The sequence below is a fragment of the Plasmodium chabaudi genome (assembly GCF_900002335.3).
Source record: "Plasmodium chabaudi chabaudi strain AS genome assembly, chromosome: 11".
Lineage (NCBI taxonomy): Eukaryota > Apicomplexa > Aconoidasida > Haemosporida > Plasmodiidae > Plasmodium > Plasmodium chabaudi.
The window spans coordinates 1557149-1579963 of record NC_030111.2 but is presented as its reverse complement, the minus strand read 5'-3'; the positions used below and the strand labels follow the sequence as shown (position 1 = coordinate 1579963).

General features: G+C 23.4%; 8 protein-coding genes across 8 annotated transcripts; 4 read left to right on the top strand and 4 right to left on the bottom strand.

Annotated features, from left to right (window-relative positions):
• Positions 1–47: 47 nt before the first annotated feature.
• PCHAS_1143900 (heptatricopeptide repeat-containing protein, putative) lies at positions 48–2510 on the bottom strand (the record flags this gene model as incomplete). The annotated part of the gene is made up of 1 exon (XM_732459.2): positions 48–2510. One exon carries the CDS (start codon positions 2508–2510, stop codon positions 48–50), a length of 2463 nt encoding a protein of 820 aa, XP_737552.2.
• Positions 2511–3690: 1180 nt separating this feature from the next.
• Positions 3691–5287, top strand: PCHAS_1143800 (ribosomal protein L1, putative; the record flags this gene model as incomplete). Its single annotated transcript, XM_016798734.1, has 6 exons — positions 3691–4079; positions 4195–4300; positions 4482–4630; positions 4754–4852; positions 4939–4998; positions 5152–5287. 6 exons carry the CDS (start codon positions 3691–3693, stop codon positions 5285–5287), a joined length of 939 nt encoding a protein of 312 aa, XP_016654107.1.
• A 94-nt stretch (positions 5288–5381) lies between these two features.
• PCHAS_1143700 (conserved Plasmodium protein, unknown function) lies at positions 5382–6954 on the bottom strand (the record flags this gene model as incomplete). The annotated part of the gene is made up of 6 exons (XM_016798733.1): positions 5382–5483; positions 5597–5668; positions 5855–5928; positions 6095–6371; positions 6546–6653; positions 6898–6954. 6 exons carry the CDS (start codon positions 6952–6954, stop codon positions 5382–5384), a joined length of 690 nt encoding a protein of 229 aa, XP_016654106.1.
• A 1889-nt stretch (positions 6955–8843) lies between these two features.
• On the top strand, positions 8844–10893 carry PCHAS_1143600 (ABC transporter E family member 1, putative; the record flags this gene model as incomplete). The annotated part of the gene is made up of 2 exons (XM_016798732.1): positions 8844–10677; positions 10868–10893. 2 exons carry the CDS (start codon positions 8844–8846, stop codon positions 10891–10893), a joined length of 1860 nt encoding a protein of 619 aa, XP_016654105.1.
• A 1732-nt stretch (positions 10894–12625) lies between these two features.
• Positions 12626–13902, top strand: PCHAS_1143500 (26S proteasome regulatory subunit RPN11, putative; the record flags this gene model as incomplete). The annotated part of the gene is made up of 3 exons (XM_016798731.1): positions 12626–12769; positions 12990–13752; positions 13874–13902. The coding sequence occupies 3 exons, from the start codon at positions 12626–12628 to the stop codon at positions 13900–13902; spliced, it is 936 nt and encodes a 311-aa protein (XP_016654104.1).
• A 955-nt stretch (positions 13903–14857) lies between these two features.
• PCHAS_1143400 (conserved protein, unknown function) lies at positions 14858–15540 on the top strand (the record flags this gene model as incomplete). Its single annotated transcript, XM_016798730.1, has 4 exons — positions 14858–14912; positions 15012–15191; positions 15315–15341; positions 15428–15540. The coding sequence occupies 4 exons, from the start codon at positions 14858–14860 to the stop codon at positions 15538–15540; spliced, it is 375 nt and encodes a 124-aa protein (XP_016654103.1).
• A 556-nt stretch (positions 15541–16096) lies between these two features.
• On the bottom strand, positions 16097–16789 carry PCHAS_1143300 (conserved Plasmodium protein, unknown function; the record flags this gene model as incomplete). Its single annotated transcript, XM_016798729.1, has 1 exon — positions 16097–16789. The coding sequence occupies one exon, from the start codon at positions 16787–16789 to the stop codon at positions 16097–16099; it is 693 nt and encodes a 230-aa protein (XP_016654102.1).
• A 1338-nt stretch (positions 16790–18127) lies between these two features.
• PCHAS_1143200 (secreted ookinete protein, putative) lies at positions 18128–21889 on the bottom strand (the record flags this gene model as incomplete). Its single annotated transcript, XM_737457.2, has 1 exon — positions 18128–21889. The coding sequence occupies one exon, from the start codon at positions 21887–21889 to the stop codon at positions 18128–18130; it is 3762 nt and encodes a 1253-aa protein (XP_742550.2).
• Positions 21890–22815: the final 926 nt, after the last annotated feature.

Genomic DNA, 22815 nt, shown 5'->3' with positions numbered 1-22815 from the left:
AACTTTGCATTATACTAATTTTCACACACACACATAGCTTCAACCTTTTAATACAAGTTGATTGGTCTGTGTAGAAATATATAATCTTCCCTATTTAACGGCATATCCTTGATATTAATTAAAAACTTATGTAGAACATAATTATTATTTTTAATAAATAAAAATGTTAAAATATATTTTGAAAAGTTAAAGATAAAAGAGAAATATTTTTTAGACAAAATATAGAAATATATATCTCCAATTTTGTTCATCCTTTCATCATTATTATTTTCATAATAATAAAGTAACGATTGCAACAATTGTTTGGTATGCTTTTCTTTATACATATTTTGTTGTAATGGCTGATACTCATTAAATTTGTTGATCAACTCATATACTTTCTCTCCTTGATACTTAAGTAAATAAAAGGAATGAAATATTCTTGTATATAAAATATAATTTAAATTACTTTTTAAAAAAATATCACAAAAAGAATCTAAAATATTGCTTATGCTCACTAAATTAAATGCGTAATATTCCAATATGTATATAATATTATTTATATAAACTGTGTTACTCATTTTTATATTATATAAACTATTTGCACAATATTTTTTATTTTTAATATTTTCATAATCAATATAACTAAATTTTAAAAAATTACTATCTACTTCGTTCTTATGACTATCTGCATTTTTTTTATCGTCTTTTTTATCATTTTCATTATACACTCTTTTTAAATTCAAAAATTGATCTTCATAATTTCTCCATTCAATGTTTTTATCAATATTTTTTTCAACAATATGAAACAATTTGCTTAATTCTTTATTTCTAAATGTGGACAATGCATTATCATTGTAATTTAAGTATTCCTTATGTATCCCACTTAAAGCATTTTCATCATGGAACTCCTTGTCGGTGCATAAATTATTACAATTCTGCAAATTATTTAGAACAAACTCATTTAATACATCAATAAATTCATTTTCTTTAATGGAAAAATTATATAGCCCTTTACATAAAAATCCGACTTGATTAATATTAAAAAAATTATAATATTTATAAAAAAATTTTAAAGAATAATAAATTAAACTTCCATGCCTGTGATTTGCTTTACTAAAAGATAACAACAATGAACTGACTAATAAGGGAGTTAACTTATTAGATTGTTTACCTACTTCTTCAGCAATCTTTTCTAGAAATACTTTGCTCGTAGTACTAATTTTTGACAAACTCAATGATACTAAACATAACGAATCAACAGACATATTTTTTATTTTTTTCTTTGATATAATTTCTATATTTTTTAAAGCATTTTTAGTAGAATATAATAAACTAACATTATATGAATTCATCTTTAAAGAATTTGTTTGTTCTTTTAAATTTTCTAATTCATCATTTTTAGATAAATATTTATTTTCCAGTTCTAATATTTTGCTTCGTATCATCTGATCCGTTGTTTGTACTTCTTTTGCTTCCGATACTATATTACCCTTACTAATTTGGGTGACCTCATTTTTGTTTTCATCATTATTCAGTCCTATACTTTCCAGTTCTTTGCTGTTACACACATTTTCGTAATTCGAGCCATTTTCTTCATAACATAACTTAAATGTTTTTATAAAATTTACCAAACTTTTTTCTTTCTCAAAATGCTGATAATTTGTCTTGCATTTAGTGTGTACATACGATAAAAAATTATAAAAGAGTGCTACTGTTTTTGGATCATCATTAAGGTTGATATGTTGATTAAAATGATGAATCAATGAATTAAGTAATACATTATTATTTAAATTAAAATTTTTGAAAAATCCAAAAACCACTGATAGTTGAAATGTGTTAAAATTATTTATATTCTTCGATATTCCATATAATAATATAGTTAAATAACTTTTGGAAATTATTCGTTTTTTCTTAAAGCATTGGATTAAACACACTAACTTTTTTATATCTAAAAGATGGAAATTATGAAATATTCTCTTTTCAAGTAATAAAAAAAAATTATAATGAAAATAGTTTAAATTTGTGTAAGAAAAATATATGTCAATTAAATCATCACAATTAATTAAATGAATGTTTTCCATTAATACATCTTTAAAATAACAAAACAAAAAATAGTTTTTACATTTTATGATTGAAAACTTTTTTATAAAAATTATAATATCATGATATCTCAACTTTTCTTTGTTCATTAATAAATTTATAGAAATATTCTTTAATAATTCAACGTTATCACTTTTTAATTTTATATATAAATTTAATATGCTCGCTAATTCATTTATTTTACAACCATTTAGTATATAGTTCGATTTGTGTAAAATAATTCGGTTTTCAATATTTTTAGAAGGTATTTCATTCTTGCTGCTTTTACTATTTTGATTATCTTCGCTCAGTTCGATTTTTTTTGTGTCTTCTTTATTTAATAACAAATTTCCAGTTGTCACTACACCTTTCTTTCCATGTAATATAAAAGAATGTCCATCTTTATATAAATGCCATTTTTTAAAACTCTTTAATATTACCTTATGCATTTTTTAATTCGTTTTTAAATTATTATTTTTTTCAAATATTTCATAGCATATTTATTTTTTATTTTCGATACCCATCTTTTCATTATGCTTAATTTTTCCTTTTTCTTATCTTTCATTATCTCTAATACTTTATCATTACCATTTTCTCCTCTTTATGCTTTCACATATCAATACACTTACATTACAAATATATGTATCCCTATTTACAATAAATATATTGTATATATATACACATATTTTTCACCATAAATGTTTTTGTGATGTAAGAAGGGAAACCAAAAATAGAAGATAATTTGATAAAATAAAAAATTATATATTTATAGGTATACAATTAAATTCATTATTTATCATGTAAAACATTTTTTTTTTTTATTTTTTCTTTTATTTTCCCTTTTTTCTATATTTTTAATGCATTCACATTTATCTTGCATATAATATGATTATGGTGCTTGCCCTATTTCATGCATCGTATAAAACTAACATTACGGATATGCAAAAATAATTATAATACACAATTTTGTAATTCTCGTTACTACACTGTAATCACTATTTTTATTAACATTATTTTTATAATTTCATCATTTTATATTTTTGTTTTATTTTTTTTTATGTCATCATTGATTTAATCGCTTGTTAATAGCACTAACCAATTGTATTATATATATCATCCATGCATATGCTTAATTGATCTATATATATATATGTATTTATGTTTTTGTACACATGCAGTTATGACAGTATATTTTATAAGTATATACTATGCTACGATTCCATTTATTTATTTGAATATGTTATATATATTTAATCAGTTAGATTTTTACTAAATTATAAGAACGACCCCCAAAAATAAAAACATATTATGCATACACGCATTTGCATACATATTTATATGTCATTTCGAAAAAAAAGAATTATTAAATATTTGACATAATCTAAGGAAATTACAATACATTATTATGCATTATTATTTGTCCATGTATATATTATAAATATATGCACATGTATATGGAAGCACAAAATAAATATATTATCATTTGTTAAACCCTTTTATATATAATACTTTATAATCACATTGATTGTATTATATATAAAGTCTTTTTTCTTTTAATAATGCTTTGATTTTTTGTGTTTTCCCAATTTCTTCTTATTCTTTATATTTTTCTTTTGCTTGTTTTTTAAAATGGATAAAAAAATGAAAACCAAAATAAAAAAGAAGGAAATTTTTGAGAAGAAGAAAAAAGAAAATAAAAAATTCTTAAACTATGTAAAAACAAACCAAAAATATGAGAATTTTCAAAAGGCAATTTTAAATAACAAGAATCAAAAAATTAATCATAATATTAAAAAACTACACGATACTACAATTAAAAATAAAGACATTCCAAGTAACAATATTAAAATACATGATCAAATAATCGAGCCAAATACATTTTCAAAGGCATATAATTTTATATTTGATAAAGTAATAAATTCCCAGGCTGCAAACACGCCTATCGATACACATATGCTATATTGTAATTTTGATTTATCTGTGAGCTATCATATAGGAAAATCATACAACTTCCCAATGTAAAAAATATACATATCTATATATGCTTATATACACATGACAACTGAGAGTTGTGAACATCTTACCCACATACATACACATGCTTACATTTTTATTATATTTTTTCCTCTTTAGAAATCTAATTCATTCATACTATTCGGATGTAATCATATTAGTATCCGAAAATGGAGATATGTGGAAGAATATGGTTATTGAAAATAAATTAAAAAGAGTCAAAAAGGTAAGTTTGATAAGATAAAAATGTTATAATAATAAAATAAAATTAACATACAAAATTATTACTAAAATGAGTTCATATTATTTATCTATATATACCTAAGATATATTTACATACATATATATTTAGAAAATTGTAGTTCCTATAAATATTTATAATAATGTTTATATATTGAAATTATCAGGTCATAACTTATGATAAACTAGAAGATGTGTACTATAAAAACGATTTATTAAATGACCTTGTCAAAAGATTCGATTTATACATATTTGATTCATCTACTAAAGCAAAAAAATATGGCAACTTGATATCAAAAATAAAAAAATACAACAAGTAATTTAACAAATATAGACAATATTAATATGTTCATGCACCTAATTTTATTTATGCAAAATGATCCGTTTTCCACATCTTACCATCTAATAAACCCATGTTTTATTTTAAAAATATTTACAGAACATATACAACCGTACAAATAAACGAAGATAACTTTGTCGACACAATTAATAGAGTTATTCGTAGGACATACACAGATCTAAACAAAGGATCAACACAGTAATATATATTCTTCATATTATTTTATTTGTAATCTACAATATATTTCACCCAAACATATTCCACAAATTTATTATATTTTTTAGTTCCGTTCCAATTGGCTATCTTACTTTAGGAAAAGACAAATTATATGATAACATAAAGGAGTACGTACTTACACATTATTCATTCTATTATAACACAACCTATATGGCTTATTATTGTATATCCACACGTGCATTTATATATGAATATTTATGTGTTTCTACATTTGATAATCATTGTGTCTTATTGTAATATATTTTCTACTTTTATTGCAGGTCAGCAAAAATTATGCTTCAATTTTATGAACAAAAAAAAATATCAGTAGTATCCATAAACTTGAGATATATAAATATGACGATCCCTGTATATATACAAGCTTTAAAAGACGGTACAATATCAGAAAGCTATTAAGCATTTAGTTATATTTATTTGTAAAAAAAAGTTTAATAGGAAAAAAACAAAAAAAGAAAAAAGACTAAACACATTATTTTTTAAAAAATATTATCTAGAATGGACTTTTGCATATGTAGCAAAGTGACAGTTTATTTGCCAGTCCATTAAAACAGTGAATATGATAAATTGCCATACAACTGTTGCATTGAGTACTCTAAAAAAAAATTTTAATAAAAAAGTCATCATAAAATTGTATAGCACACATATTTATATCCATATGGTATTATTAATATTAGCATTTAAATAAAAAATAATAAAAGAGGATACCTCAACAATTATTGCCTTAGTACATAATGAGCATTTTTCCAATCTATTAAGAGGGAAATATTTTATCAAGTCCTTCAGAATAAGCATAAATAAAAATATGTGCATATATATGTGTATTCGTTTGTATATATTTTTTCATAATCATTCTAATTTTTTTTGTTTATTTATTTATTATTATTTTTTTGGGTATATATATGTTTTTATGGCTATTTGCATATGCATTTGCATATATGAATTTCAAAAAAAAAATGCACTTACTGTAAAAAATCGAGTTCCTAGAGATAAATATCCATTCTCACATCTAAGCCAATCATTTACTATTAATCTATCCACTAAGCAGACAAAAAAACATAAACATTTATGTGTAACATATTGAAGATATATGCATATCTACATGCGCATATATATAAGTTTATATTCGTATATAATATATGAATGATATATAAAATTGTCTATTTTTTGTTTTTTTTTAAATTATGTTTATGTTTCAACTATTACTTATTGATTTTTGGGTATTTGCATTTCTTATATTTAACTGTAAACACAAACTTTCATAGGACATTTCAGTATCATTAATTTTTAATTTTTCATTATTATTTACTATATGATCAATGATTAAATAGTATAAACTTATTTCATTTTTTTTTAATTTAGAATTAAATAAATATTCGTCCTTTAGGCTAAGATCTATTTCGGTATCATCCCATTGGTATTCTGGTATTTTGTGTTTTTCACAATTTAATATTAAACATTCTTCACCGTTTATTAATTCACTCTACAAAGTGTAAGAAGAATACACAAATAATAATAATTAAACTAATTTAGCTATTCCTTATCCTTATGAACATTCCATATAATGTTAAATCTAGATATATGCACAACATCCACGTGCTTATCTTTTTCATATATTATATGCACATATGTATGTTTAAACAATTTTTTGCAATACATTGACTACAAAACCAAGAGGGGCGAGGTGGTTATTCATATAATGAATAATTTGATTAATGTCACCAAATCTTCTAAACAGTTTGGCAGCATACCTCTCTTTTAAACACTGTAAAAAAAGAAAATAATAATATTCAAATATAAAAAAAACACACATATCCATATCCTATTCGCATCATAAGACACGAACAATCAAAAAAAACGAAAATAAAATAGAATAATGAATATAACTATGATAACCGCAATAGCGAAAAAATGAATATGCGCCAAAGTTACTATTTCGTATCATAAAAAATAAAATAATAACAATGCGTCGGTTATAATATGTGGATGTATATATTTTTAGTTCTCACCTTTTCGTGCATTAACAATTGGGTTAACAGTTTAGCAGCCCATTCAATTTCCAACATGCTTAAATGACAGCCAATTAATTAATTATATTATAAATTTGAAACAAAAAAAACGATTAGTAAAATATTGCATGCAACTGCTATACATATGTGTGAAAATATTATATAATACTATGTGTACATTAATATATCCCCCTTATCATAATTTTATACTAAAATATTATAAATTAATAATCAATAAAAGTTAAAATGTTAAAATATTAAAATATTAAAATTAAATTACAGCAATTTTTACAAAATTTCCTTTTATTTTTATATTATGCTCAATACATATCCTTTATTTACCAACAATCAAATATGTAATTATATGTAATTATATTTAAATTTCATAAAAATAAGTAAACACAAAAATGTGTAAATGAATATCTTATATTATTTATATTGATAGTATTCATTTTTTCTCCTTTTCAATGATTTACTATGATTTTGAATAAGATGATATTGTAATTTATACTTAAAAAAAATACCTAACCCATATAAACAAAATGTGCAAACACAACATACCTCAATATACCCATGCTTAGTCATAAATTTGTAAATATTTTATGTGTGTGTTGCTAAATATATCATGTTATAGGCATATTTATCATCCATTATTTGCAATGATGATAAAGTGCATAATTTCCAAGTTACATGTTTTCTCGTTAAATAATAAAAATATAAAATCTTAATATTTTTGTTTTTTCCATTAAAAATTTTTTTTTCTCAACAATTTTATTTTATTTAAACATAATTATGAACATATATATTATATGTGTGTTGATAATACCTATGTAACTTACATTGTGTTGAACGCAAACAATTTTTCCCGCAATTTTTTCCGCAATTTTTCATACATTTTAAAACTTATTTGTTCGTGATTATTTTTATCACCTATTTTTATTTGTTTTTATATTTGACTTATTTATTTTTCAAATTTCCTTTAAATAAATATTCCAAAGGAATAAAACCGTTTAATAGATGGCGTAATATTGCCTATATATATATATACATGTTCAATAGCTACAATATTTATAACCCCATTTGAAAATAAAAACGAACGCAATAAAAAACTTATTACATGCACATATAAATGCATATATTTAAATATATGGTCCTAAAATAATTTAAAGTAGTCTTAATTTATGGCATTAAAATTAAAGATATCCATCATTTGTTGTAATAAAAGATTCATTTGATTTTTATTATAAAAAATGTTAATTATTTTTTTTCGCCGTTTATATTCTTTATATTATTTTTTATATTAATAATATAGATATTGTTTATTTCATTTTTTAAAAAACAATTTTGTAAACATTTGAATTAAGATATATTTCATACTTCTTTTCCTATATTGTGATTTTTATATTTTTTTTATTTCATCTTTTTCCCTCGTATTTCATATCCTTAGCATTTTATTTAATACTACAAAATATGCTTTACGCTTGAATAAATATATAAAACAAAACTACGATACCTTTATATGATAATAAATAGGGCATACTAAGAAGTTTGTAGAAAATCAAAAATTCTTATGTATAGCCGAATTACATTCTGATCAAGCAACATCAACCATTCCCACTGTGCATATAGTTTTCACTTTCTATATTTCTCTCTCTCTATATATGTATGTGCTGCAGCAAACGAACCAACATTTGTACATCCCGTATAATCACGTTAAAATAGCCAAAAAACACACAAAATTATTCAACAGATAGATATATATATTGCACAATAGTAACTAAATCAATAATTTTTACACAAAAAATAGTTAAACACTTCTCAGTTTTTATTTACATATCATTTTATGTTTAATTAAAAAATATATTGATCTTCGTAAGGTTATTCATTTATCGTAGCAATACCGACAAAATAATCCGCATACATTATAAAAGAAACAATCCAACAAAATGAAAAAAAAAAACAAAGAAGATTTATATAAAGAAAACAAACTTGAAGCATCCAAATTAAGAATTGCCATCGTTAGTACTGATAAATGTAAACCCAAAAAATGTCATTTAGAATGTAAAAAAAATTGCCCAATTGTAAAAACAGGAAAATTTTGTATTGAAGTTGATCATAGCTCAAAAATAGCATTTATCAGTGAAATGCTATGTATAGGTTGTGGTATATGTGTAAAGAAATGCCCATTTTCTTCAATCACTATTATTAATTTACCTAAAGATATTAACAAAGATGTTGTACATAGATATGGCCCTAATACCTTTAAATTGCATAGATTACCAGTTCCAAAATTAGGACAAATATTAGGATTAGTTGGAACAAATGGTATTGGAAAATCAACAGCATTAAAAATTTTATCATCAAAATTAAAACCAAATTTAGGAAAATTTGATAGTCCTCCTGAATGGCGAGATATATTAGCATTTTTCAGAGGTAGTGAATTACAAATTTTTTTTACAAAATTATTAGAAGAACAATTATCACCTATTATTAAACCACAAAATGTCGATTTAATACCTAAACAGGTTAAAGGAAACATATTAGAAATTATAAATAAAAAAGATAAATTAAATCAAAAAGATAAATATATAAAAGTATTAGAATTAGACCATTTGCTTGATAGAAATGTTGAAGACTTAAGTGGAGGAGAATTACAAAGGTTTGCATTATTAATATCTATTATTGGACAAACAACAAATGTATATATGTTTGATGAACCTAGTAGTTATTTAGATATAAAACAAAGAATATCTATGGCAAAAATTATACACGGTTTAGTAAGACATGATAATTATATAATAGTAGTAGAACACGATTTATCGATATTAGATTATTTAAGTGATTATGTTTGTTGCTTATGGGGAAAGGCAGGTGCATATGGTGTTGTTACATCACCATTCTCTGTCAGAGAAGGAATTAATGTATTTTTAGATGGTTTTATTCCAACGGATAATTTAAGAATACGAGAAGAATCATTAAATTTTAAATTAGCTACAGATCAAGATGTAACAGATGAAGATAAAAAAAGATTACATTTTTATACATATCCTAAAATGGTAAAAACATTGAGCTCATTTACTTTAACTGTAGATAAAGGAAATTTTTCAGAATCAGAAATTTTTGTATTATTAGGCCAAAATGGAAGTGGAAAAAGTACATTTATAAGATTATTTGCTGGCCTTATTAAACCGGATAATGTAGAGAGTTTATCATTTTTAGAATCCTTAAGTGTTTCTTATAAACCCCAACAAATACAAGCAAAATTTACAGGTACAGTTAGGCAATTACTAATGTCAAAATTAAAAGGCTTATATACAGATCCATATTTTAATAATGAAATAATCAAACCATTAAAAATTGATGGTATATTAGATAATCAAGTTTTAACATTATCTGGTGGAGAATTACAAAAAGTTGCAATTATCATCACCTTAGCAAAAAACACTAATATTTATCTAATCGATGAACCATCAGCTTATTTAGATTCAGAACAAAGAATAATTGTATCCAAAATTATTAAAAGATTTATACTTAATACTAATAAAACAGCTTTTGTTGTCGAACATGATTTTATAATGGCTACTTATCTTGCTGATCATGTTATTGTTTTTGACGGACAAGCCGGAGTTAATACTGTTGCTAACACTCCACAAACATTAGTAGCAGGGATGAATAAATTCTTAAAAATCATTGACGTCACTTTTAGAAGAGATCCAACTAATTATAGACCAAGAATTAATAAATATGACAGTGTCAAGGATAAGGAGCAAAAATTAAATGGTATGCACATGAAAAAAATAACAATTTAAAAAATAAATAAAATTAAAACAACCAAAAACTCCAATAGAAATCATATTAGTGATAACAATTATCAATGCTTGTTTCCACCCTTATATTCATAACAATTTTTCACATTATTTTCAAATTTTTGCACCTCTTTTCATAATGTATACTATATTTTTTTTTTCAGGAACATACTTTATTATTGATGAATAGATATACTGTAAACCAAAAATGGGCATTCATGGAATTTTCAATTAAACTATCCCATTTAAACATTTGAATGAAGATATACCTTTTTTATAAAAAAAAAAAAAAATAAACAAATAAGATACCACTATTACATATCATATAAATATTACGAAAACGAGCACATTGTGAACGATCAGACATTCATAACATCACTGTATTATTTTATTTATCTATCTTTTCATATTCTAAATCAAATAATATATTAAATCTCAATGCATATAATCAAACAAAATTAAACCTTCTCTTTATGTATATATCAGGTTTTATTATTATTTGTATAATGATGCTTTTATTTTTGTTACCACTTTCTTTTTTTTTTTTGCGTTCCTTGTTATTTTAAATATTTGAATAAATATTTCTTATTAATGTGCACATATATAATTGTTATTAATCTTTTTAAAACTTATATTTTTTGGTTTAAATATATATTTTAAATAAATAATGATTTTTATATTTTTGGGGATAGAACCTAATTTTATTACAGTTTCTCTTTCCTAAATTTTTCGACTCTATTCTTACATTACATCATTTGTTTTTTCCACATGAGCTTATTGGGTCTTTACCCACTTTAATTGTAAAATAGTGTATAGAAAAGATGCTCTAAATGAATACCATAGATTAAGGACAATAAGAATGCATATATGAATATAGATAAGGTCAACTTGTTTCAATGGCTTTAATAATAATACATTCCTTTCGTTTACATACATATGTATGTCTATCAATATGAACAAAATTATCCATTAATGTTAACACATACTTTATTTTTCTTATTGTTAAATTGGTATGATACTGATCTAGAAAAAAACAAAAAGGAAAAGTACTACTTACACTAATATGCTATCACTGTAGTAAAATATATAACAGCTTAATATAAATTAAGTATAGTTATTAATTCCTACACTTATATAAGGTATACTTTTTTGGTTGTTATTATAATTCATTTCACTTTAAGCATAGCAATTTGTTATATATATATATAATAAAGGCATACACCCAATTTACACGCCCTTGCTAATAACACATTATACTAAAAAAAAAATAATGGAAAAAAAAATAAAGTTTATTTAAAAATATGAATTACTTAAAATTTATAAATAGAAAATTATTATGGAAATAATTTAATTATTGCTCGCTACATTTGTATATAATTAAATATTAAGCATATGCATATTTTTTTCAATATTGCTTTTTTTTTTACATATATAAATTCCCTCTGCATATACTATACATTACGCATAACCAAATTTGAATTTTTCATATTTTATTTTTATATTTTTGAAAAACACAAAAAATTTCAAGTTTATTTTTTCTTTTTATATTCACTTGTAAAATAATATTTACATGTGCTTATAATAAAATGGGTGGAAGAATATGCTACATATTTTGGATATAACTATCTAATAAATATATTATATATCATACTTATTTTATTGATTTAACATATTTTTTTCAAACATAAACATTACCATAGAAATATCCAATTAAAAATAACAGTTTTATAAAAATACACATCATTCTTTTATTATATTTATATATGCGTGCAAGCATGATGACTCATATTATGTGAAGTATATATATAAGCAATACTAATATTTTTCTATTTATTCAAAACTATTTCTAAACTTCAGTATATTTATCACTGCATGCACATATTTTAACAATTTAAAAAATCCTACAAACTTTTTTAAAAGAAATGGCTGGAATTCCTTCTTCATTACGTGAACTTTTTTATTCCTTTTCCGACGGCAATGGAATGTCAAATGAGCCATTAGCCGATACAAGTGAACAAGTTTATATTTCCCCTTTGGCTCTTCTTAAAATTTTGAAGCATGGACGAGTAATCACAAACAAAAATTAAATAAAATATGATAACAACCTTTCATATGTTTTCAAAAAACTATATTTTATTCATCTAATTGCACATATGCTCTTATCTTAATCCATTTACATTATGAACGGATCATGCTCATCATTTGTGTATATCTTATCACAGAAAAGGGAAAATGCATTTCTTATAAAATATTATAATGATATATATTTTTAATTATTTTTTTTAGGCCGGAGTTCCTATGGAAGTTATGGGACTGATGCTTGGTGAAATTGTAGATGAATATACCATTAGGATTGTGGATGTATTTGCTATGCCTCAGTCAGGTAATAGTGTAAGTGTTGAAGCTGTTGATCCAGTATATCAAACTAATATGTTAGAAGAATTAAAAAAAACAGGAAGGCATGAAATGGTTGTTGGATGGTACCATTCTCACCCTGGTTTTGGATGTTGGTTATCTGGAACTGATGTTAATACTCAAAAAAGTTTTGAACAATTAAATCCAAGAACAATTGGTGTTGTTGTTGATCCAATACAATCAGTTAAAGGAAAAGTTGTTATCGATTGCTTTCGATTAATTAATCCTCATATACTTATGTTAGGTCAAGAACCTAGACAAACAACATCAAACATTGGATATTTAACAAAGCCAACATTAACTGCTTTAGTTCATGGATTGAATAGAAATTATTATTCAATAGTTATTAATTATAGAAAAAATGAATTAGAAAAAAATATGCTTTTAAATTTACATAAAGACATTTGGGTTAACCCTTTAAAGCTACTTGACTTTGATGAACAAAAAAAAAATACTGATGAAACTTTAGAGAGTATTAAAAAATTAACAAGCTTATATAACAAAAATTTAAGTAATGAAATGAAAAAAACACGTGAAGAAATCCTTTTAGAAAATATTGGAAAAATAGATGCAAAAAAGAGAATACAAAATTGTGTAGAAACACTACTAAATGATTCTATCCTTACTTCCATTGGTATGTCCATATAAAACAATATCACACAAATATATACACCTCTATATTTTCATATATTTCATTGTATTCTTATTAATATTTTCCTACTTTCATATATCTTTTTATTTTTTTACTTCTTTAGGTACCATGGCAAATACCCTATTTTTTTAGGGGAACATAATATTACCAAAATTAGGCATATTTTTCCTCAACCAGTTATTAATTTTTTATCATTTTTTTGTAAGTAGTATATATGTTTAATAAAAAAAGCAACCCAATTTGACTTAACTAATGAAAAGGTTAACCGAGAAAATAAATAAAATGATAAAAAATAAAGTCATATAAAATAAAATCATAATGATATTTGTTTCCATTATGTTAAACTTCATTAAAATATTTCAAACTTTTCAACATGCCCATTCAAATAAGTATTATGTGGCCACATATAATCACATTAGGAACTAAACCATATACAAGAATACTCTTCACCTATTATTTTATTTTTTTTTCAATTATTTAATGATATTTTTTTAATTGTACCTATTAAATACTTTATTTTTTCAATAATGTACATAATATATTATATTTTTTCATCTTTTTCGATTTCAATTCAATGAATTAGACATTAATATATACACATATGTATATAACATTTTTTATTCAAAATCGTTTTACCGATTTAATAAAAAGAAAATATAAACAAAAAAAAAATGAAAAAATAACTACATTTATTAGTTCATTTTTAAATATATTAAGGATATTCCTATCAAATTCATTACTGCTATTACACAAAATATTAAGAAATATATTTACTAAGAATTAACTTTCTTATTTTGGAAAATGTTTATACCACCTTTTAAGAACGAAACTAAAAATTATGCATTTTTTTAAATAGGGGTATACATATATTTTTTGTCTCCTTTAATTATATGATACACATTTTTTATTTTCTAATTAAAAAAATATCCTTTTTTCCAAAAAAAAATAAAAACACTTTTATAATTAAAAGATGTGTAAATAAAATGTGTTATCATTTTAACTTTTAAAAAAAATAAGTAAAGAACCAATTAAATACCAATAAATATATAAATCTATTATCATATGCTTTTCTTTTATTTTCAAAGCAATGAATAATCGGATTATTATTTTTATGTTTTTCTCATTCCTTTTACAACTTAATAGTAAATTACCAATTTTTTAAAATACACAATCCCCTCTTTTTAAGTATATACCACACATATATTGTACATATTTATACATAAATTAATAACACCTTTTAGATATATCCTGCAATTATACACTATGCTCTCTAGTAACAAATGAAGACGCCATATTGTCATATTGTAAAAATGGATCCGATTGTTATATCAAGAATGCAAATAATTCTCCCTATTCATCTATTACATGTGTATGCAAAAAATTTAAAGAAAATTATTTTGCTGGACCCGATTGTTCAATAAGTAAATATACATTTAACATAATTACACAATTTTATTCCAATTTTATGTTTACATATCCGTTTGTATATCAACTATAACAGTTTTATTATTTAATCCTATTCGTATTTAACTTTTTTTTTTCAGGAATTCCATTACACTACAAAATAATGAGTAATAGCAAATATAGAAAACGAAAATTATTATAACAATATGCTGATATATAATAATACATCATTTGTCCTCTTTTCTTCTAACAGAAAATAACGATGTTCTTAATACTAGTTGGATTGAAGATTTATTAAAACTTAATACCTGGAAAAATGATGAAAATAGAGTAGGAAAAATTTGTGTTAATCCCCAGTGTAACTAATATTGTGCAATTTCTTAGACTCAACAGTTTTAAACGATAAAAAAAAGCATCATCATCAAAGTAGCTATAATATATGTTCATACACTGAATAGTACAATATACATATGTTTATGCATATAAACAAAATTATCTATAACAACATTAAAAAATAATTTATAATAAATTGCAAATTATAATAATCATCAAATAAAAAGAGAGAAACACACATACATAGAAAATAATACAACCTGGATAAATTAATCACAAAAAAAACTCCACATATTTTTATAATAAAAAAAAAATAAAATATTCCGAATGAAACCAAATTATTAGTTAGACACAACGATTCATAAGTACATAACTTATAACAAATTTATAGCCATTATTGAAATATATTTTTCATCTAATAAAAGGATTAAAAATATGATAATTCAAATAGATAGAAATGCTATTGCAAAATCTACTATATATTAAATAACCACAAAATTTATTGTGATTAAAAAAATAATATATAAATATATATCGAGGAATGTAATACGCATTTATGGATACAGCTGAATATGATGGTGGATAATATTCATTCTTCTAACAATTCTTCTTGAAGTATTTCTTCGTATTCATGCAATAAATTGTCCTTGATACCTTTTGCCACCTTCATATATTCCTTTTGAGCTGGCTTTAATAAAATATCTAAATCATCATTTATCATTTTATAAATATTTTCTTTGTTTTTTCGAATATTTTGAATTGTTTTATTTTCATATTCATAAAAATCGTCTATTTTTCGTTCTTCCTGGGCAATGCTCGGAATATCTATTACATTAATTTGTCCAATGTTTTTAACTGTTTTATCTTCTTTAATTCTTTCTGTTATATCTCTTAATACATTCATTTGATTATGCATTATATTATTAACTTCATTGCCATCACTTTCATCATCATCATTATCAATTTTAACTTTAGTTTTTAGACTTAAAAATGTATGATTATTTGACGATTGATTCCTACTTATGCCATTTTTTTTTATGTTACTTTTTTTAGCATTACGTAATTTGGTACTATTTTTATTCATATGGCTTTTTTTTGCTCTTTTATCTAAATTTTTATTCCTCACACCTTTATTTATTAAAGTATCAATTTGTATATGCCCATTATTTCCAGTATTTAAATTTTTTAAATTATCCCATTTTGTTGCAATATTCTTTCCTCTTACAACTTCAAAATAAAACAAGCAAAACGATAGCCAATATACTATCCAAGCTTTCATCATTTTAAAATTATAAAATTATGTATAATTATGTAAAATATATAACAATTAAAAAAGCAATAAGCTACAATGGCAAATAAAGTATTATTAAAATAGGAAAAATAATAAATCGCTAAATAAGCACAATATATAAACATATAGTTAAAAGCCAAAATTTAAAATATAATATATTATTGAAATTTCGCATGAAAAAAACGAAATTTTTATTCAACCTATTAAGAATAGTAAGACACAAAAAATAGTATGTGTGTATATTCGACAAAATATATAGACTCTGAAATGTTGTAAAAAATGTGCCTATACACTAAAAAAATGATTATATATTATTATTTTCATAAATCAATAAAAATAAAATAAAAATTTTATTTTAGCTATTTAAAAAATACAATTTTTTCTGAACGTTCATATTTTTTAATTAAAAATTTCACAATATATATGCATATCCCATGAACTAGCCATAACAATAATATAATATGTGTGTAAAATATATTTTTAGGATATATTATAATCTAGTTCATTTCTCATGTTTCTATATCCAAAATACGGCACTATCAATAAGTATGATAACAATACCACTATTTATAAATATAATGCCCTTTCGTTTTAAATATCAAGTGATAATTACATTAGACAAATACAAACATAAATAACTTGTACTGGCATAATAGCTATTTGGAAAAATAAAATATTTTTCATTTTAAATAATAAAATAAACCACCAATTTTTAAGCATATTGGTATCCATATTATTATTTTATAATGTTTAATATATTAGCATTAATCATAATATAACATGTCTAATGAATCATAATTTTGAATGTAGAACAATTGAAATATGCTAAAATTCTCAATCTTATATAATTTCAATTGTTTTTTATTTAATTCTTAAATCCACAAAAAGGAAGATAAGACATTAAGTGGATACTGAAACTGTAACTTTCAAACAATCCCATTTCATTTTTATTACTTAATATTTATATTTAAAGAATAAGTTCTACATAAAATATAAGATATATGCGTATAATTCGCATATACAAATTGTTTATATAGAAAAATAACATCGTTTAGCAAATAAGCTATCAAGGAACATGTAACAAATCAAATTATAACAAAACAAAAATCATAAATAACAAAAAATGTAATAATATTATATATTTTAAAATATATGTTTTGAAATCATTGAATCATCAAAATGAAAACATTAAAAAGTAAATCATATAAATAATACGTCTATTATGTATATTTGTATTAATATATGGACGCATACATATATTAACTATGAAGTTATATTTAGAAAAAGACATATTAAAGAAAAATATAAATAATATATGTATTATATTATTTATGCTTTTTTATTTTTTTTTTCAACTGTTTTTTCATATTCGTCAAATTCATGAATTATTTGTTTGTCTGAAGGAGAGGGGGTCTTTAATTCTTCATTTAATTCTTTTTCCATTTTTTTCAGTTTTTTGTATTCTTTATCAATTTTATTTATTTCGTTTTTTATTTTTTCTTTATTTAAGGGTTTTTCATTATTATCATCAGATATACTTAATAATGATGCTTTACTTTTAGAGTCTTTATTTACTGAAGTATTTTTAGCACCTTTTTGGGGAGTTACGGGTAATATATCCTTTGCTTTGGTACTACTTTTTTCTTTATTTAATCCTTCATTAGTTTTATTCATATCACTCTTTTTATTATTATCTATTTTTGTGCTAGATGTGTTAATTCCTGTTTTGCTGTCTTTTATTCCTTTTTCTACTTCTTTTGTAATACTTCCTAGAGTATTTTTTGCAGATTTTTCAGCATTATTTGTAACCTTATCACCTTTTGTCTTAGCTTCATTTTCAATTTTATTTGCACCATCCTTTACTACTTTTGCAGTTTGGTCTATAGTGTTTTCTGTTTTTACTTTAACTGCTTCAACTCCCTTTTTTGCTTCACTTTCAATTTTATTTGTACCATCCTTTACTACTTTTACAGCTTTGTCTATAGTATTTTCGGTTTTTACTTTAACTGCTTCAACTCCCTTTTTTACTTCTTTTTCAAGTTTATTTGCGCCATCCTTTACTACATTTACAGCTTTATCTATGGCATTTTCAGATTTTTCTTTAACTGATTCAATTCCCTTTTTTGCTTCTATTTTAAGTTTATCTTCATTATCTTTTGCAGCCTTAGTGACTTTGTCTACAGCATTTTCACTTTTCTCTTTAACTGCTTCAACTGCTTTTTTGGCTTCATTTTCAAGTTTGATTGCTCCATCCTTTACTACATTTGCAACTTTATCTATAGCAGTTTCAGTTTTTTCTTTAACTATTTCAACTCCCTTTTTTGCTTCTTTTTTAAGTTTATCTTCATTGTCTTTTGCAGCCTTAGTAACTTTGTTTACAATATTTTCACTTTTTTCTTTAACTGCTTCAACCCCCTTTTTTGCTTCATTTTTAAGTTTATCTACACTATTTTTACTTTCTTTCACTAATTTATTAGCAATTTTATCTCCACCTTTTTTAACATTCTTAATTCCATTTTTAGCTCCATTTTTAAGTTTATCTAAACTATTTTTACTTTCTTTCACTAATTTATTAGCAATTTTATCTCCACCTTTTTTAACACTCTTAATACTATTTTTAGCTTTATTTTTAAGTTGACTAATGCTAGATTTCCCTGCTTTTGCAGCTTTATCAGAAAAGCTTTTACTTTTTTCTTTTATTGTATTAACATTCTTTTTCATTCCATCCTTTAGTTTATTAATACCATTTGAAATTTCCATTTTGGGCTTACTAATTGTCTTTTTCGTTGCATTCTTAATGTTGCCCATAATTCCATTTACTTTTCCTGATAAATTACTAATACTCATATTTTTTTTAATTTTTTTGGCAGTATCACTTTTTCCTAAACTCTTTATTTTGTCTTTACCTGCTCTTAATAAGGAACCTACAGCATCTTCTATTCCAATTACTTGAGTACGAATTATAGCGTCATCTTCATCTTCAACAAAATTACCATTTTCATCATAGCCATTTTCATCCACTTCCCTCCTATCTTCATCGTCGGAGTTATCACCCCAAATATCTTCATCTTCATCATCATCATCATTTTCATCTTCATCACCATAATCCTCGTTTTCATCATTATAATCCTCACCTTCATCATTATAATCCTCAACTTCATCATTATGGTCTTCATCTTCATCACTATAATCCTCATCCACATCACTATAATCCTCATCTACATCATTATAATCCTCATCTTCATCATTATTGTCTTCATCTTCATCACTATAATCCTCATCCACATCGGTATAATCATCATCTTCACTATCTTCGTCATCAGCACTATAATCTTCATCGTCAGCTATATAATCTTCAGACTCTTCTATATTGTCCCCAATTTCTTCGTTATTTTCTATACTTTCTTCTATTTCATCGTCATGTTCTTCGTCATCAGATTCATCGTCCGCGTTATAATATTCATCATCGCTTTCATCGGTTTCATCGCTTTCATCACTTTCATCACTTTCATCACTTTCATCACTTTCATCGCTCTCGTCTAATATATCATAATTTCTCATTGTATCAGATATTTCTGTAAATGATTCGATATTTTCTAAATCACTGGGTATTCCTTCCATGGTGCTTAATTCTCTTGTATTATCATTGCTATTGTAATCGAAATTGTTAGAATTGTTGTACATTTTTCTAACGCTTGGTTTAAGTATATTTAAATTTGAACTACTATCAAATGAATCATCGGATTTTAAATAATTTCCTTCAGTACCTTCTTGGTTACCCATTTCTGTACCCATATTCATGTTTTGTTCGTTCTCTGAAACTCTTGAATCATTCTCAAATATTTTATTTTGTAAAATTGATTGTAAAAAGGATTCACATTCTTCGTCATCTTCATCACTATTCATAAAATTCTCATTCGATATGTTGCGTCTAGGTAACATATTAGAAAAACTATGATCATGTATTTCGACATATCTGTTTATATTATTTTCATTTTCATTTTCATTACTCATGAAAATGGAATCTATTTTATTATTTCTTTTCAGTGTGTCATAACAACCAAATATATTAATAATTGAATTTACAAAAATGTCATCAACCCCTTTTTCAATATCGATTTCATTATCTTTTATCTCGTTTAAATTATATGATAAACTTTTTAGATTTTTTGTCATAAAAAAAGAATTTTTTAACATTTTTAGTAATTCATAAAATCCCACATTTTCCATATGTTCTTTGTTTATTCCATGATCTTCGTATCTTTTGGACTGATTATTTTCGACTAGGTTTTTTTTTTCATTCATTAATTTATTTTTAATAGCTATTGGTACACTTAACGTATCACTATTATCATCAAAATAACCAATAATATCATCAATAGTTTTAATGTATTCTTCGTTAGTATTTTCTGTCTCTATATCACCATTTGTTAGTTCCAAATTTGATATAATAGAATCATTTGACCCCTTGGATTTATCCATATTTGCATATTCATTTTCTAGCATGGATTCTGTAGCGTTAATTTTATCTTTTGGTAAAAAAGATGTATAATCTAGACTGCTATCTATTCCCTTAAATATCTCACTTTTGTTACTTTCACTTAATTTCTCTAAATTAAGATTAAATGTGTATCTAATGTAACAATAAGTAGTAGTTATATCCGGCAATTTTTTTTGATAAACCTTACGTAGCATATGAATATCATTTTCTACGGATTCTTCAGATGAAATAACTTTCATATTATTTTTTTTTACGCCATTATCAGAGTCTGTATCATCAGCACTTGAATCTTCTAAACTTATATCATCTTCTACCACATTGTCACTTTTTAGTTTGTTCACTTGTTCTACAACTATGGCTCTCTCAAGAATATTTCCTTGAATTTTTTCAAAGGTTTTTATTTTTAATTTATTTCCACCTTGAAATATGCTTTTTTCTTTCTTTAAGTGATCATTTGATAGTAAAAAATCGTTATCAAGTAGCTCTATTTTGAAATGAATTTTTTTTTCATGATTTTTTTCACAATATATTAAAGGAAAAACAACAGACAAAAGGCAAAAAAAAACAAACAACTCTTTAATATTACCCATAGTAACTCATTTACTATATAATAATTAAAAAATCGAAAATAACAAAATTAAAAATAAAGTTGAAAAAACCAAAAATTAAAAGCAAGAAAAAATCAAAACAACATTACATTTATTGTTATGCTGAAAACTTGAAAATAACACACAAATTAGTCAACGTTTAATTAAATCAAAAACGTTGAAATATAGACAGCTTATATAATCATTAATTCAAAGAATATTTCGAAAAAAATATTAGTTTATATTTATATAATATATTCGATTAAATAATATATAATTTTTTGGTAGTAAATGTCTTGTCTTATTTCTTGCGATTTTTATTTTCTTTTAATTATTTAATTTAAAAAAAATATATTTATTTTTATATTTTATTAAAAATATTTAATTTATACATTTTTTACAAATTAATATAATCTAGCTATTTTATTTTCTCTTTGAAAACCATTCGAAATATAAAAAAGATACAACATATTAGCTAGTTCGTTTTTTTTACCTGACATGTTCAGGATCAATTAGCTTTTATTACTATTCAATATGCCTGTCTACATAATAAATAGCTAACATATAAAATATTTTATATTTAAAAAATAAAAAAACATTAAAAAACAATGAACATAAAATAAAATAACTTATATATAATAATTAAAATATAGTGTGCACACACATGTTTTAGCTACTTCTTTATTTCCTATCTAAAAAAATGCAACATCGCTTTAGAGAGTATTACATTATTAAAAAAAAAATTTGTATACATAATAGCTGTATTTATTTTCCAGAATAATGCTATTTATTATTTTTTTATATCCCCAATGATTTTTCTATCAATATATAAAACTAAATTTCAAGCTTTAAATTAAAGTTTGTTAAAAGCCTTAACAATTAGCTATATATACATTCCTAAATTTATTGTAAACAATCACCATACAATT